Source organism: Ursus americanus, chromosome 3 (assembly GCF_024610735.1).
Source record: "Ursus americanus isolate L20-20 chromosome 3, mUrsAme1.1.p, whole genome shotgun sequence".
In the NCBI taxonomy this organism is placed as follows: domain Eukaryota; kingdom Metazoa; phylum Chordata; class Mammalia; order Carnivora; family Ursidae; genus Ursus; species Ursus americanus.
The window spans coordinates 87,615,432-87,632,093 of NC_142129.1; the positions used below are offsets into that span (position 1 = coordinate 87,615,432).

Consider the following 16,662-nt stretch of genomic DNA (forward strand, 5'->3'; position numbering starts at 1 on the left):
AAAACATGCTAAGGGAGAGAAGCCAGAGTCAAAAGATTACATTCCACACGATTCCATGTGTATGCAGTATCCAGAAATGGTACATCTCTACTGAGGGAAAGATCAGTGGTTGTCTGGGGCTGGGGACAGGAACAGGGAATGACTCCAAGCAAGCATGAGGGAACTTTTGTGGGGGAATGATGGAACTGCCCTACAACTGGATTATGGTGATGGTTACAGAACTGTATAGACCTACTAGAAGTTTTTAATTATCCAGTTACAATGGATGATTTTTTGGTATGAAAATTATACTTCAATACACTGTTAAAAATAAAGGAAAAAAGGACACTTCAAGTAAAATAGGAATCGATCTTCAAATATGGGTGATGTGAAGAGTGAAGTCCATCCTGGAATAAAGATGGCAGTTGATGTATGTTTGTACAAGGAATAATTAAATTTTGTCCCTGGCTAATTGAGAGAGAAAAAACAAAAACTTAAAAATATTTATCATTTTCTTTTTTACTTCATTATTATTTAACTTTCTAATCGTCTTGGTTTCCTTAGGTGGAAAACAGGAATGATAATAGTACAAGGATAGTACAAGGATTCACAGGGACAGAATGAAGCCTGATGAGAGCTTTTGGTATAATGCTTGGCATTTACTAGGTATCAGCTACTAGCAATCATAAAAATATTCAGGTTTCCTCTATAGATGTGAAAATACTGAACAAAACACATCTGTGGTTCTCTAATTCCACAGCTATGAAATTTCCCTAAATGTAAAAAACAGAACCATAATTAAATCAACTTTGCCAACGTTAGCTGTAATAAAATTATTGATACTGGATAAATGCTGGTTTTTCAATCAGATTTTTAAACAATAAATCCATTTCAAGGCACACATTGACATATTTTAAAAATACAAAATGGTTACCAAAATGAGAAATATCTACTGGCAGGAATGAAAAACGAGCTGATTTAAATACATAAGTTTATCAAGAAGCACAAAACTGTTTGCTAAAGACATCAGTTAAATCTTACACAATGAACAAGAAAAAATATAGTATCCTAACTTCTTGTTTCTTGTTAACTCATTTGACCAGTTTATTTTTATAAATTATCACAGAATTACAGGGTTTGAAGGAAACTAAAAAGGCCATTTATCTATCTTCAAGACTTTCCTCTCATAAAGAACTTATCCTACTTTAAAAAGAGTGCAACGAAGAATCCATAACCTACGTGGTAGCAATCGCTCGTCTTTCAGAAGTGTTCTTTACTTCTGTTCTTTCCTGGAAAGAAATCCACTTTGCTTTTGGAGCGTGAAAAGTATGGTTTCATTATAAAATGAGGGTTATCTCAGGTGAATTACACAGTTCTTCAGATCACCAGGTTCAAGTACACATGGGGACAAGAATGACTGACAACTGGTACACCACCGAGCGGGGTGTTCTCGGCTCACCTTTTGTTGGACAGTGAAAAGAGCTCAAGAAACAGGTCGGGGACACGGGGACATACTCAGGTGCCATTTAAGAAAGAAGCGGTGGCAGAGGACACTTGTAAATTTTGTACTGTTCAAGAGAGAAATGATCAGCCAAGAGAGAAGAAGGTCGGAGAGTTGACTTCCGCTGTAGCAGAGATGAGCTGCGTCACGTTAGGGTAAGAGTGACCTTATGATAAGGTGCCCGTATGTAAACTGCAGTAAATATTACTTTATTGTGCCTGAAATGTTTTATTACAAGCAAAATATTTCTGAGTATTCATTCTGACTGCCAATTTTTTTGTATTTTTCTTACAAGTGGTTCTAGTTGCATAAAAATACACAGTATTTGTCATCTGAAAGGACTATTTTACAGTATCTTTAGAAGCCACTGGTATTTTCATATTTACTTAACACTGTGTCTAAAAGCCATGCCATTCGGACCTTATAGACCCGTATTTTCAGTCACATTACTAGCACTGATACTTGTGAAATATTCAAAACTGTGCCTAGAATTAGGTAACATTTTGACCTTCCAACAAACTCTCGAACTTTCGGGGGTCCTAGCCACTTCAGTAATTAGCAGCTCTCTGGAAGGGGATGTGGGGAAGGCAGCTGTCTGTAGCTGCTGGCAGGGAAACTCAGAGGGAGCCCATCTATTCCATCACCGAAACAAGATCGTGATGAGCCTCCCCTCCGTCCCCTCAGAGCTTTTTGTGACTTCCTTCCCTCTCAGAAGATTCCTTTGACATCTACTACTTTCTTCTGGATGAAATGTGGTGTGGGAGGAGAAGAGGCTCACAGGGTAATTTTAGACCAGGCCGGGCTCTCTCCACCCTCTGGGGGAAATCCCATGCAGCCCATATGCCTCTAGGGACAACTCTATCTGAGGTACTATTTTTACTAAATACTATCTGCGGCGAGAACAGAACTGAAACACGGCCAGCATAGCCTTTATTACGGAAATAAGAATTTTGAGACACTCCAAAAGGCCTGAGCATCAAAACAATTTTTATTCTATTTTTTTATATAACTGATGAGTTGGAGAATTTACTACATTTTATTTCTAAAATAGATGACTTTTCCTCTTTGCTTCTTTGGAAAGAGCAGATATTCTACCAGTTCAATACTGGTAGACGGAAAACTCATTTTCACATCTTTTCCCATCTTTTGCTTGTACACTGGTGGAATCGGGATTGCCATAAAAGAGTAAATAAAATTTTCGAACTAGCTTTTCTCATTTTATAAATGAAATATCCAAAGCCCAGAGAGGCTGTCCCCCTCCTCCAGCTCACAAACAGGACTTTGCCTGAGAGGTCAGATTAGCACCCAGACTCTGAGCTCCCCCCCGTGCTCTGAACCATGCCTCACTGCCTCTATGAGTTCACACTCCGAAGCAATAGAATCATCTAGGCAGTGGGGTTTAGCTTTAGTTGATATGTACAAAGCAAAAGGCATTTACCTTTTCCCATTTTCCTTGACAAATCTACACATGATGTAAGGATTTACATGGCAGACAGAGAGAGAGCAAAGCGAAGATGAATTTGGTTGGCATAAACAATGATTTGGGTTGGTATATATACAAACTCCATGAAATCCAGCCAGTTAAAGGAGTTAATCAGATAAAACTTATTTTTTTAAGCACACTGCTGGCAGGTATATTCAAATGCTTACAAGAGATGGGAAGCTACATTTCATACGAACAATAAAAAAAATTTAAAAATGACATTAGCCTTTTAACAATATATTGTTTCAATAGTTTATTTTTGTTAATGATAGACATATCTTCTCAGTAAATTAATTTTATAACACTGAATGATAAGCTAGAGAAGTTAACACCCAGCATTATCTTGAAATTTCAGGGGGAAAAGTGGTTGATTGGAGCTTCACCTATCTTTTTGAACCAAACCATGTTGACTGAAATACATACATCTTGACTAGAACTGCATCTGATTCTTTCATATTTCAAATGTAAAAGTCCTCTGATAGAGAAAATTCTATTTTTCTGTACCTGTTTAGATGATATTCCAATAAAAGTCAACATTTGGATCCTAGCATATAGCTAGTGAAAACGTAAGTGATGGAAATTTAAGAAGAAATTCGCTTTTCCCCATGATGGAAAATCAGTATCAAGTACGTTCGACATGATTATGGTGACTGAAGCAAAAATACCAAGTATGGGATGATAATAGTTCTTGTTTGGCACATATATTAAATTTTCAAATATCAAACAATAGAACAGCATTATCTACTAAAACCAACTAGCACAATAGTAAGACTCCTAAAGCACTGTTAATTATTCACATATAAAAGCCTAATTCCCGGATGAATTCTGTAACCAAGCATACCCTCTGTGGTATGTACGTGCAAGCTGGTCCAAGCACGTACTTTTCCAGGATTTGCCAGTATTTCAAAGTAAACTCATGCTGAACCCCACAAGTCCTTACTGAACTCACTGGATCTTCTGATCAGGCCCTCGCTTATGAAAATATACACATACCCTCATTACAATTTTGAAAAGAACGGAAGGCCTTCATACATGTCAGTTTTTAGTTTTATCCAATCATTAATTTTCTGCAGAGTTGTTTTTTCTTGAGTTAATATTTTTGCAAGTTTTTTCATTTTTTCTTCATTTCTTTCTATGTACTTCAACCCTTCCAGCTGCAGCTGATTGAGCTTTTCATTTCGGCTTTCATCCAGAGGTATGTTTTCACACATTACGGGATTAAATCTAAAATAGGTGTCAGGAGGTAACAGACCATCAAGCATTACGTGGACTTCTGTTAAATAAAGAGAGAACAGGGTAGATAAGAAAATTGATTTATTCTGCAATGATCTAATTTTATCCTTATTTAAAATTATCTTCTTGGAGGACAAATTACAAAATCTTATTTCATCAAGCCAGCCAATTAACAGTTGGTCCAAGGAATCCATACTAATGACTGTAACTACAAAATGAAATTCATCTCCCAAGATCATTCGTGTAATTCTGCTAATTAGATTACTTGCTTCTGTACTCTCCTTTCTCTGTTTTTGGTCATACTGTTAGCCACTGCTGAAATGCCTTCCCAACTTTCCTTTTTGTGTTTTATAATTTTTGGTATCGTTTTTACTGGGGTACAATTTGCATACAAAATTCACCAATCTGAAGTGTATAATTTGAGAAATTTTGACAAATGTGTATCTTTGTGTAATCACACCAGTCATGACAGAAAATTTCTACCACCCCAGAAAGTTCCTTCATGCCTTTTTATAGTTCCTCCTTTTCTTACTCTTTGCCTTTTCTAGAATGTCATATAAACACAATCAGAAGTAGATAGCTAGCTCTTCTGTGTCTAGCTTCTTTTACTTAGCAACATGCTTTTGAAATTCATGCCTGTCACAGTATGTATCAACAGCTCTTTCCTTTTTATTGGTGGGTAGAATTCCACTGCACAGAGAAACCATGATTTTTCTTTCCAGTTCCGGTTCTCTTCAGTTTTTAGCTAGGAGGAATAATCCTGCTGTAAGCATTTACACGTATGTCTTTCTGTGGATACATGATTCCATTTCTCTTCAGGAACATTCTGGGATGTAACTGCTGGGTCATATGGTAAAAGCATGTTTATCGTTTTTTTTTTTTTTTTTTTTTTGGTTGAAGTACAGCTGACTCACAATGTTACATGTTTCTAAGAACCACAACACTATTTTCCAGATGGCCATACCATTTTGCATTCCAACCATTAATATATCAGAGTTCCCACTGTTCCACATCTTTGCCAAAACTTGGTATTGTTGGCCTTAATTTTAGCCAATCTAGAGGATGTGTAGTCAAAAACCTCGTGGTTTTACTTCTCATTTCTCTAATGACTAATGGTGTGAAGCTTTTATGTACTTTGTATTCATCTGCACATCTTCTTTTTTTTTTTTTTTTAAAGATTTTATTTATTTTACAGAGAGAGAGACAGCCAGTGAGAGAGGGAACACAGCAGGGGGAGTGGGAGAGGAAGAAGCAGGCTCATAGCGGAGGAGCCCGATGTGGGGCTCGATCCCACAACGCTGGGATCACGCCCTGAGCCGAAGGCAGATGCTTAACTGCTGTGCCACCCAGGCGCCCCTCATCTGCACATCTTCTTCAATGAAGTGTCCGTTGAATTATTTTGCCCATTTTCTTAGTGAATTTGTTTATGTATTTTTCACATATATAATGTGAGAATTCTCTATATAGTTTGTATCTGTTTATGTATTTGGTTCTGGTAATGGACCACATACATGTTTTACTAATATTTTATTTCGGTGTACAGCTTTTCATTTTACTAAAAGTATCTTTTGAAGAGCAAAATCTGTACTTTGATAAAGTCTAATTTATCTATTTTTTCTTTCTTGGTTCATGCTTTTTGTGTCCTATCTAAAAAATCTTTACCTAACCCAAGTCATTAAGATTTTCTCCGGGGTATTCTTCTAGAAGTTTTACAGTTTTAACTCTTTAAGTCTATGATCCATTTCAGATTAATTTTTGTATTTGGTATGAAAGGTAAAGGTTCACTTTTTGGACTATAGTTATCTCACTGTCCCTGTACTACTGGTTGGAAAGACTATACCTTCACCATTGAGTTACCCTGTCAAAAATCTTTTGAGCTTACATGTATGGATCAATTTCTGTACTATTATGTACCATTGATCTATATGTCTATCTTTATGCAAATACCACAGTCCCTTGCTTACTGGAGTTTTTTTGTCTTGAGATCAGAAGGTGTAAGTCCTCAAACTTTGTTCTTTTTTTTTTTTAAAGACCTTGGTGAGTTTTTTTTTTTTTAAAGATTTTATTTATTTATTTGACAGAGATAGAGACAGCCAGCGAGAGAGGGAACACAAGCAGGGGGAGTGGGAGAGGAAGAAGCAGGCTCATAGCGGAGGAGCCTGATGTGGGGCTCGATCCCGGAACGCCGGGATCACGCCCTGAGCTGAAGGCAGACGCTTTAACCGCTGTGCCACCCAGGCGCCCCTCAAACTTTGTTCTGTCTCAAAATTGTTCTGGTTCTTTTAGGTCCTTTGCATATCCACATACATTTTACAGTCATCTTGTTAAACCTCTGCCCCAGAAAAAGGCTGTCTGGATTCTTATAGCAATTGGGTGGTGTCTATAGGTCAATTTGCGGCGTACCACTAAAACAACACTGAGATTTCCAATTCATGAGCATGGTCTATCTGCTGATTTATTCAGAACTTCTTTAATTTCTTCCAGTAATGTTTTGTAGCTTTTAATGTTCAGGTCTTGCACATAGTTTAAAATAAGTAATTCCTTCAGTGTTTAATATTCTCATGTTGTTATAAATGATGTTTATCTTTGTATATATTTAATTTGTTTCCAATTGCTAGTATGCAGAAATACAATTGAGTTTTACTGACCCTGTATTCTCCAACTTTGCTGAACTCACTTCTTAGTTCTAGGAGCTTTTTAATAGATTCCTTAGGATTGTCAACATAGACAATGGTATTACAAATATTTACTTCATTTCTATCTATCTGCCTTTTAGTTTTCAGTGCCTTGCTGTACTGGAAAGGACCTTCAGTAAAAATGCTGACTGGAAGCGATGAGAGACATCTTACCCTGCTTCTGATCTCATTAAATATGATGCCACCTTTAGGGGTGTTTGTTTGTTTAATAGATGCCCTTTGTCGGGCTGAGAAGTTCCCTTCTGTTCCTAACCTACTGTGAGTTTTCATCATGAATGAATGTTAAGTTCTGTCAGATGTCTTTTCTGCATCTATTGAAACTACCACAAATTTTTCATTTTTTTTTTTTAAGATTTTATTTATTTATTTGACAGAGATAGAGACAGCCAGCGAGGGAGGGAACACAGCAGGGGGAGTGGGAGAGGAAGAAGCAGGCTCATAGCGGAGGAGCCCGATGTGGGGCTCGATCCCATAACGCCGGGATCACGCCCTGAGCCGAAGGCAGACGCTTAACCGCTGTGCCACCCAGGCGCCCCAAATTTTTCATTTTTTAATCTTAAATTAACATGGTAAATTTCATTGATTTTCATATGTTAAACCAATCTTTGTATTCTTGGGATGAATCCTGCTTGGTTATACTGTATTCTCCTTTTTATATATTGCTGAGCTCAATTTATTAGTATATTTTAAGGATTTCAGCATGGGGAAACTAATAGGGAATTGGTATTTTTATGTATTTTATAATTTTTCCCCCTGGTTTTGGTGTCAGGGTTGTGCTGGCCTTTAGAGTGCGCTGGGAAGTATTTACTCTTCTTCTGTTTTCTTCAAGTTTTTATGCAGAATTGCTATTAATCTTATCAGCTGTATTTCTCATTTTAGACAGTGTATCTTCCACCTCTAGAAGTTTGATTTGGGCCTCTTTTATATCATTCATTTCTCTCCTTATCTTCCTCCAGCCCAGTAAACATGTGAAGTATGTTTTTAATAGTTACTGTAATGTCTTTGCTAATTACCTATCTGTTTCATAGCTAGGTCTATTCCCACTGATTTTTTCTCTTGGTGAGGGTGTCTTTTCTTGCTTCTTTGTATGCCTGGTAATTTTTTATTGGACACCAAACATTGTGAACTTTTATATTTTTGCATGCTGGAATTTGTTGTATTCCTTTTGATATTGCTTGACTTTATTCAAACAACAGATGCTGTTAACTGGATTCAATCTGATCTTTTTGAGGACTGCTTTTAAGCAGTGTTAGGGTGGATCCAGAGCAGCCCTCAGTCTAGAACTAATCTGATGCCGCTACTGAGACAATAGTCTTCTGAGAAGTCCACTGCATTATCTCGCGTATTACAAGGTCCTTCTAATGTACTTGATAAAAATCTGAGCTACTCTGGGTCCTGTGTGAGCTCCAAGAACAGTTGTGTCTAATTCTTCCTGGTGGTTCTTTGCCCTGCCTTGGGCGGCGTCCTCACATGCATGCACACGTCAGTACTCAAGGGGACTCCCCTGCAGGTCTCTGGAGCACTGTGTGAAGCTGCCTCCTCTGTTGTGTTTCGCCCACAAATTCTAGTTTTCCTGGGCCTCCATGAACTCTGTGTGTCCTGTTCTGCTTTTCTGGGTTCACCCCTCCTTTGCTATGACCTAGAAACTCTTTTCAGGTAGCATGCTGGGCAATCTCAGGGATTACTTCATTTTCCTTCTCTCAGGGATCACGAACCCATGCCACCTGTCATCTAATGGCTGAAAACCACTGTTCCATTCAGTTTGCTAATGGTTTAAGATGAGAGGAAATATACGGCCTCTATTATTTTATCATGGACAGAAGTGGCAGTCTTAACCCTCTTTTAAAATCTCTAAACCCTACTATCCTTTAGGGCCTGTGTCAAGTCTAATTTGTTTTTTGGGTTTTTTTTTTAAAGATTTTATTTATTTATTTACAGAGAGAGAGAGAGGGAGAGCACAAGCAAGGGGAGCAGCAGGCAGAGGGAGAGGGAGAAGCAGGCTCTGATGCAGGGCTCCATCCCAGGACCCTGGGATCATGACTTGAGCCAAAGGCAGACGCTTAACCGACTGAGCCACCCAGGCGCCCCTAGTCTAATTTGCTTCTTGGTGAGCTGTTTACAATAATCTAGTTTTGCTTTCTTATTCCTCCTCTTAATTCATAGTCTTAATCATCTACAACTACTCACCATTGATTTAGTAATTGATAATGAATTAGACTGAGCTAAATGAAACTGCAGTTTTTATAGGTCAATAACCATCTAGTATCAGCAATTACACTCAAGTTCTTCATTAACAAGGGTGTAAGTATGTGGAAACAGCATTACTCGTTTCTTGAAAATTTCAAATTAGCCCCATCACATGATGTGCACCAGATACACAGACAAGTATTTTGAGAGTGATTAAAGCTTTCTTTTTCTCAGCAGACTGCTTAAAATAAGACTACTGTACAGACCTAGAAATATGCTTCTTGATAACAACTGTGTCAATTCCATAGTTTAATGAAAAATGTTAAGAAATTTTCTTTTACTATGTTTATTATTATTATTATTATTATTGTTGTTGTTATTTTATAGAGAGAGAGCACGCATGAGCAGGGGAGGCAGAGGGAGAGAGAATCTTAAGCAGGCTCCATGTTCAGCACAGAGCCCCATGCGGGGCTCGATCTTACGACCCTGATTATGACCTGAGCTGAAATCAAGAGTCGAATGCTTAACTGACTGAGCCACCTGGGTGCCCCTCTTTTACTATTTTTAAGTCACAGATCAAGCACTATTCAATCTTAACTGTTCACTTGCATGTACATAAAAATATGCCACATGTATCACAGAAGGAATGTCATGTCATATTTAAGAAAACTGTCTTATGATGCCATAGGCATTTATTTCAATGCAGACATTCAGAAGTTCAGTATTCCATGTGTAAGTCAAATGCATTTGTGCTGTGACCTAAGAAAATAAAATGTGATGGGAAAATAAGAGAGAAAAAAGACTGTTTTGTTGATCTGACAACATTTCAGACAGTGAAAAATCCAGTATATAAGCTTCTTTTGGGTTCTCATTTACTAGATAAAAGTCCTTAATGGGGAGTTTAATATCCTCATGTGGGCTAAAGATTCAGCCAATAACACAATGTATGAAAACAATGAGATTCAGAAGCAAGGGGCTGGTAAGTGGTAACAACTCTTCTAGAGAACTGAATAACAGATTTCACAAAAGACTTGAAAATAAAATACAAAATAAGGAGATCCAGACCTCAAAGCCGAAACTAGACATTCCACAAATACTCACTGACTGCCTACTATGTGCTGGGCATCACAGTCAACACTGTCGACTGGATAACCCCCCACCTTACGTTCTCGTGGGAGAGGGAGATAATAAGCAATGAAACAAGCAAAGATGTAATACACATCCATGTGATGAGAGAAGTGCTCTACCTTAAAAAAGAGAGAGAGAGAAAGAAGCAGGGTAAGAGGGCAGAACGACATAGTGCGGGGGACAGAAAGGAACTGGGAATGGTCTCTCTGAGGAAGTGCCATCTGAGCAGAGACCTGCATGAAATGGGAGTGAATCAAGCGTAAATCTGAAGGAAGACCTCACACGGAGAGGGCACAGCGAATGCAGAGGGCCCAAGGCCAGAGACTTCTGAGCCAGACTTGGTAGAGGGGACACATGTGAGGAATGGGGAGGAGATATATCCAAAGGCTAGGTCTTAAAGGGCCTGCTAAATTTCAGTGAATGAGGCTTTTGGATTTTATTCTAAGTGTGATGGGAAGCCTAGAGGGCACCAAGCAGGGTAAAGACATGATTCGATATATATTTTAAGAGTCTCCAACCGAACTTTTGTGCTAATCCAGCTGTAGAAACTTCTCCAACTGTACATAGGCAACGGAAGTACTAGCACACAGAGAAAGAAGAGTCTCCATTCGAGGGTCACTTAGAAGACATGAGCGTGGAGAAATGAAAACAACAAAAGATTTGGTCCCCTTTGCTTCCTGAGCACCCCCATACAGATGTAACATACTCTTTTGTAGGTAGCATCAGCACAGGCTACCAAACACTGAACTCTGGAAGTTAAAGTGCTTTAACGTGGCAAACAGACAGACTAACCTTCCGTATCTGTAGCACTGTTGATAACATTGGACAGTTTGGTCTTCAAGCTCGTGTATGTCACGGAGTTCCGCACATCACTCTCGTAACGCCCAGTGCCCAGGGACACTATGCACTCTAACGGGACGTCAGGCCAGAGACACTTACACTCGTGCATTGCTAGCGCCGAAGGGTTATTCAGAAGCAAACCTCCATCCTGCAAAATATAAGTCAAGAAAATACAGTGCAGAACTCTTAAAAGTGAAATTCTATTTTACAAATATGAAGACAAAAATTGTATTTTAAAAAGGCTTAAATGTACTCACAAGGAGAGCTTAACGATATAATAAATTGAACAAATTATTTGAAGACAAGGAGTTCCTTTAAAGTGAATTTATTTTATATAGTACAGCTTCAGAAAAGGGTAACGTGAGAAAGCTCACTGGCCTCATTAAGCTTTCCTTTCCTATTATGAAAGTAATGTTAACAACTTCTTTGATTGCTTTGTATATTTTTCTCAAAACTACTAAAATGAACAGTTATTTTTAAAAGATATTATTCTTGTTTAGTGGTAACTATAGATTCTATATAAAACCTAACAGACCAATTGTGGGTTCTACCAAACAATTAAAAACTAGCTCTTCACTCACAAGTCAAATATAACCATATTAACTCAACTAATTTCACTGAAACTTTATCAACAATATAATTTCAAAGTATTGCATTCATTATAATGCAGATAGAATCTAAATGAAGTAGGCAAACTTTGTGTTTCTAAGCACTTATTACTATAAATAATAACTATTATTTTGAAGACTTCAGGAGGAAAGAAGGGTAAAATCTGCAGACAGAAAGCATATTGCTAGCCTTGCACTGCTGGGATAAACGTCACTTGGTATTTGCGTAGCCACTCAATTCTGAAAAGCTACAAACTGTTAGAAAGTTACGCCTCCTAAAAAGCCCCAAAGCCAAAGTTATCATATGCATATAGCATTCATCCCCAATGAGTAGCTTTATGATGCCTCTGGGATAACAGATACACAGGGCTGTGTGGATTCTCAGAGAAACTGTTTCATCACGTGTTTTCATTGCTTGCTCTATTCTCCATTTTTGGGTGGGTTGTTTGCTGCCATTTTCAATCTAATCTCTACCTTTCCCTGAGGTGCGATCTCCAGTGCTCTCTAACTACATCTCTTCAAAAGAATGTGGTTCGTATTTCCACGTTTGTGACTTTCATGAGAAAAGTCTTGTTGTTTCTTGTCAACGGGGGCCCATTTATTCATGGGTCCACCATATTTCAGGTCTTTAGCTCTTTTCATAAAGTCACTTTGTGGCTGAGCTAGGCTTAAGCTGGGATGGTCCCTGAGAACTAAAAGACTGCAGACAACTGGCCTGTGACTGGCCCCAGGCATGGGATACAAGAAAGGGGAGCCCTGGATTCATGTCATCTGCCACCTGACTGGCAGTAGATGTCCTGACGAGAGTAAAGTTTCTCTCCCTTGTCTAGACTCAGGAAGAAGGAAATCTGTATCAGAAGCAGAATGAGGACACAGCAGCACACGTGCTGGTATTATACTTCTCTTTATTACGGACTCGACAGACTTAATTTCAGTGTACATCTTAGTAAAACGGTAAATGCCATAGTAATATAGTTATATCATTCCTACTCAAAGGAGCATAGCAGAGAATACAACAAAAGATCAGAATCCTAAACTAAAAACACACCACAGGGCAGGCTGAGACTGTAAGAAGAAAAGCTTCTCTGACACCAAGTGGACAGTTTCAGTCCTTTCATTAAAAACTGCAGTGTCCATCTACTGTATGCCCGGCCAAAGAGCACGTAGACACTACAGCTTTAGGGACTACTATCCTTGTGTGTGTTGAGCTTGAAGCAGATGAACTGAGACTGTACCTGCTGAAAACGATCACTACAGAGGGTGGAGTTTTTTTTTTAGTGTTTTTAGAGGTAGGAGGCCCACCTTCCTCAGAGAACCAATAGGGGCTAAATTCACATCATTCTAAATTCCACTGCGCTTCTGTTCCATTCAATAATGCCATTCAAATCTCTGAGCTTCCTTGCCACCGACACGATCGTCCACTCTTCCCGGACAACTTCAACCCTTCCACTGGGCTGTATGGACATTGTTCCACAGCTAAAACTTCCAAGGTGACGTCACCTTCTTCTGAATGCTCTCTTTAACAGAGACGTGGCTCTTCCCTAATGTTGTTTCCCAGGGAGCTGTTGATTCTTTCCTATCTCATATACCTTAGTGGTTAGGCGGGAACGGTGTCCTATTTGTTCTTTAGTGTTCCTTCCAGACTATTAGTCCGAGTCCACTTGGAAAATTCACGTGCTTTAAGGGCTCTTAAATTCACGCTACCATCACTGCTGTCACCTATCAACTCCTCATTCAACACATTGTTCAGCGCATGGCTCATAGGCTTCCTTACTATCCCATGCAGAAAAGGGTAGAGATTCTTTATCATACCCCATGTGACTTTTCATCTTTAGAACACCCTAGACTCTCAGTTCCTCAATCCTCTCATCTTCAAACACCGTTCTTCCATCTACTTCCCAAGGTCACCCATTAGCTCTTGTTATCAAGATACATGGAATCGTACAGTATGTATTCTTTTGAGTTTGGTTTTTTTTTTTTTAAGATTTTATTTATTTATTCGACAGAGATAGAGACAGCCAGCGAGAGAGGGAACACAAGCAGGGGGAGTGGGAGAGGAAGAAGCAGGCTCACAGCCGAGGAGCCTGATGTGGGGCTCGATCCCAGAACGCCGGGATCACGCCCTGAGCCGAAGGCAGACGCTTAACCGCTGTGCCACCCAGGCGCCCCTTGAGTTTGTTTTTTTTCACCTAGAATAATGCTTCTGAGATCCATCCATGTCACGGGACAGCCCAATAATTCATTCCTTTTTATTGCTGAGTAATATTTGGTTACTTTGATGTATCAGTTTATCATTCACCAGTTGAAAGGAACTATTTTTAAAGTTAGTTATCTTTATGTATCTGTTCAAAGTCTTACACTGGCTATTTGTACTGTTTAACTTTGTAAAACCCTACTAGGATTCCTTGATTGTAGGTAGAAATAATTATTTCCTAAAGGCTTCTAATTTTAATTTAATCCTTTCAACTTTATCTTTTGTTTTCAATTACTAGGACATTAGAACGATACCCATCACACATTAGAGGTAACATTTCATTTCTAATTCAGCAAGAAAGTTACCTCTTTTAAAACTACTTTTATTTAAACATTTTACTTTTAAGTAATCTCCACACCCAACATAGGGATCAAACCCACAACCCTGAGATCAGGAGTCCCATATTCCCCCAACCGAGCCAGTCAGGCGCCCAAAACTACTTTTATTTTAAATTCTACAGTTATACTTTATGTAACTTCTGTCTCAGTATTTTATTTTATTATTATTTTTTTAATGTTTTTTTATTACATTATGTTAGTCACCATACAGTACATCCCTGGTTTCTGATGCAACGTTTGATGATTCATTAGTTGCGTATAACACCCAGTGCACCATGCAATATGTACCCTCCTTACTACCCATCACCAGTCTGTCTCGGTATTTTAGATGGAACATTCCTGCACTATTTTATATAAAAGCCTATCAAGAAGGATCAGAAGACACAAAACGGGAAGAAAAGATAAGAAGGGGCAAACAAGGTTTAGCAAGAATTGATAATAGTAAAATCACTCCCAAACTGAAAAGTTGCCAGGTTTCCAATGGTTTTAAAAGCCATGGCAGTAAATTCCTGTTCCTTAAACTTTACTATTTACATCAAGTAAGTGTGGAAGTTAAGATTTTTGGTGCTCACTCCAGTCTATGGCGAGGCACACTGTCCCCTGAGCTCCCTTCTACTTAGCCCACTCCTATGCCTTGTCTATCAGAAAGTCATCAGGCTATTGGTATGACCATGGTATTTCCTTCACTGAGGTATTCATAGTCAGTTATCTCCTTGTTGTGTATTTGGTTTTGCCAGGCCCACTGCTAGACACTGCAGTAAAACAGACTTGAAAAATGAACTGATTGAATAATTTGCTATTTATCTCCCAGAGGTATACACAGAACTGTGTTTTAATAGCAGTACGTCAAACATGTACTTAGTACCCTAAAATTTAGATACTTCTGATTCTTTTAATGTACATTTAATCATTTCAAATAATACAGAGTACCTACCAGAAAATAACCATTGTGCAATGTGAACTTCTCCTAATCCTCTCATCTCAGTTATTATATTTTAGAGTTTTAAAAAATTTTTCTTTTTTATTATGGTAAAATATACAAAACATAAAACTGGTCCTTTTAAGCATTTTTAAGGTTACAATTAAGTAGCATTAATTACATTCAGAATGTTTTACAACCATCACAACTACGTATTTCCAAAAAGTTTTTATCACCCCAAAGAGAAACTCTAAAACCATTCAGCAATCCTTCCCGGTTTCTACTCCCCCCCGCCCAATTCCATTTCTATCCTACCCTACTTTTCATTCTTTAGACCTCAAGTGGAATAGAAATGTCTTTGTAAAGCCAATCCTGACAGAATAAGCCACGTCTTCAGTATGACTTCTTAACCCTACGCATGTTTTCACTACTGAATTTATTTTTTCAAGATTTTATTTAAATTCAAGTTAGTTCACATATAGTGTAGTATTGGTTTCAGGGGTACAATTTAGGGATTCATCAGTTGCATGTAACACCCAGTGCTCATCACAAATGCCCTCCTTAATGCCTGTCACCCAGTTAGCCCATCCTCCGTCCACCTCCCCGTCATCAACCCTCAGTTTCTTCTCTATAGTTAACAGTCTCTTATGGTTTCCCTCTCTTGTCTTTGTTTTAGTTTTCCTCCCTTTCTCCTATGTTCATCTGTTGTATTTTTTAAATTCCACATATGAGTGAAATCCTATGGTATTTGTCTTCTCTGACTGACTGATTTCACTTAGCATAATACCCTCTAGTTCTATCCGTGTTGTTGCAAATGGCTTTTGACGGCTGAGTAACATTCCATTGTGTGTGTGTGCCCACATCTTCTTTATCCATTCATCTGTCGATGGACATCTGGGCTCTTTCCATAGTTTGGCTATTGAGGACATTGCTGCTGCAAAACTGGGGTGCATGTGTCCCTCCAAATCACTACATTTGAATCCTTGGGATAAATAACTAGTAGTGCAATAGCTGGGTCGTAGAGTAGGGTTTTTTGGTTTTTTTTTTAACTTTTTGAGGAGCTTCTCTATTACTGAATTAATCATCTTATTATATAACTGTGCTTACTTATATTCTTCTAGTTTGAGGGTAGGACCCAGGAAACGCAAACAATAAGCTGGCACTTATTAAAACCATTATGTTCCTCACGGTTAACACAGGGCCTGGCACTGAGCAAGCAGTGACTACATTTTTGACCAGTTGCACTGGTCAAAAATTAATAGTTGTGGCCTAGCAAAGGTATAATCTGCCAGGTACTAGGCAGGTTCTTTCTGCTGAAAACACTATTTACGTGGAACATTTATAGGAACTATCGTAATTCCTCTTAGGTTAATGTATTCTGAGTTCTGGACATAACCTTTCAAAATGTCAATAAGGCCTAAGAGAAATAATATATGAGAATCTGTCATCAAAACCTTTAGCACAAATGAATTTATCAGGCTCTTTCTCCAAAGGCA

General features: G+C 38.4%; 1 protein-coding gene across 2 annotated transcripts in view; it reads right to left on the bottom strand.

Annotated features, from left to right (window-relative positions):
- Positions 1 to 3,201: 3,201 nt before the first annotated feature.
- The window catches only part of PNPLA8 (patatin like domain 8, phospholipase A2), a 43,932-nt gene continuing 30,471 nt past the window's right edge, over positions 3,202 to 16,662 (bottom strand). For both annotated transcript variants that reach the window (XM_045793478.2, XM_045793479.2), the window contains exons 9-10: positions 11,000 to 11,195; positions 3,202 to 4,236 (exon numbers count right to left, since the gene is read on the bottom strand). In XM_045793478.2, the coding sequence (XP_045649434.1) occupies positions 3,962 to 4,236; positions 11,000 to 11,195 (471 nt within the window). In that variant the 3' untranslated portion in view covers positions 3,202 to 3,961. The remainder of the gene's footprint in view (positions 4,237 to 10,999; positions 11,196 to 16,662) is intronic.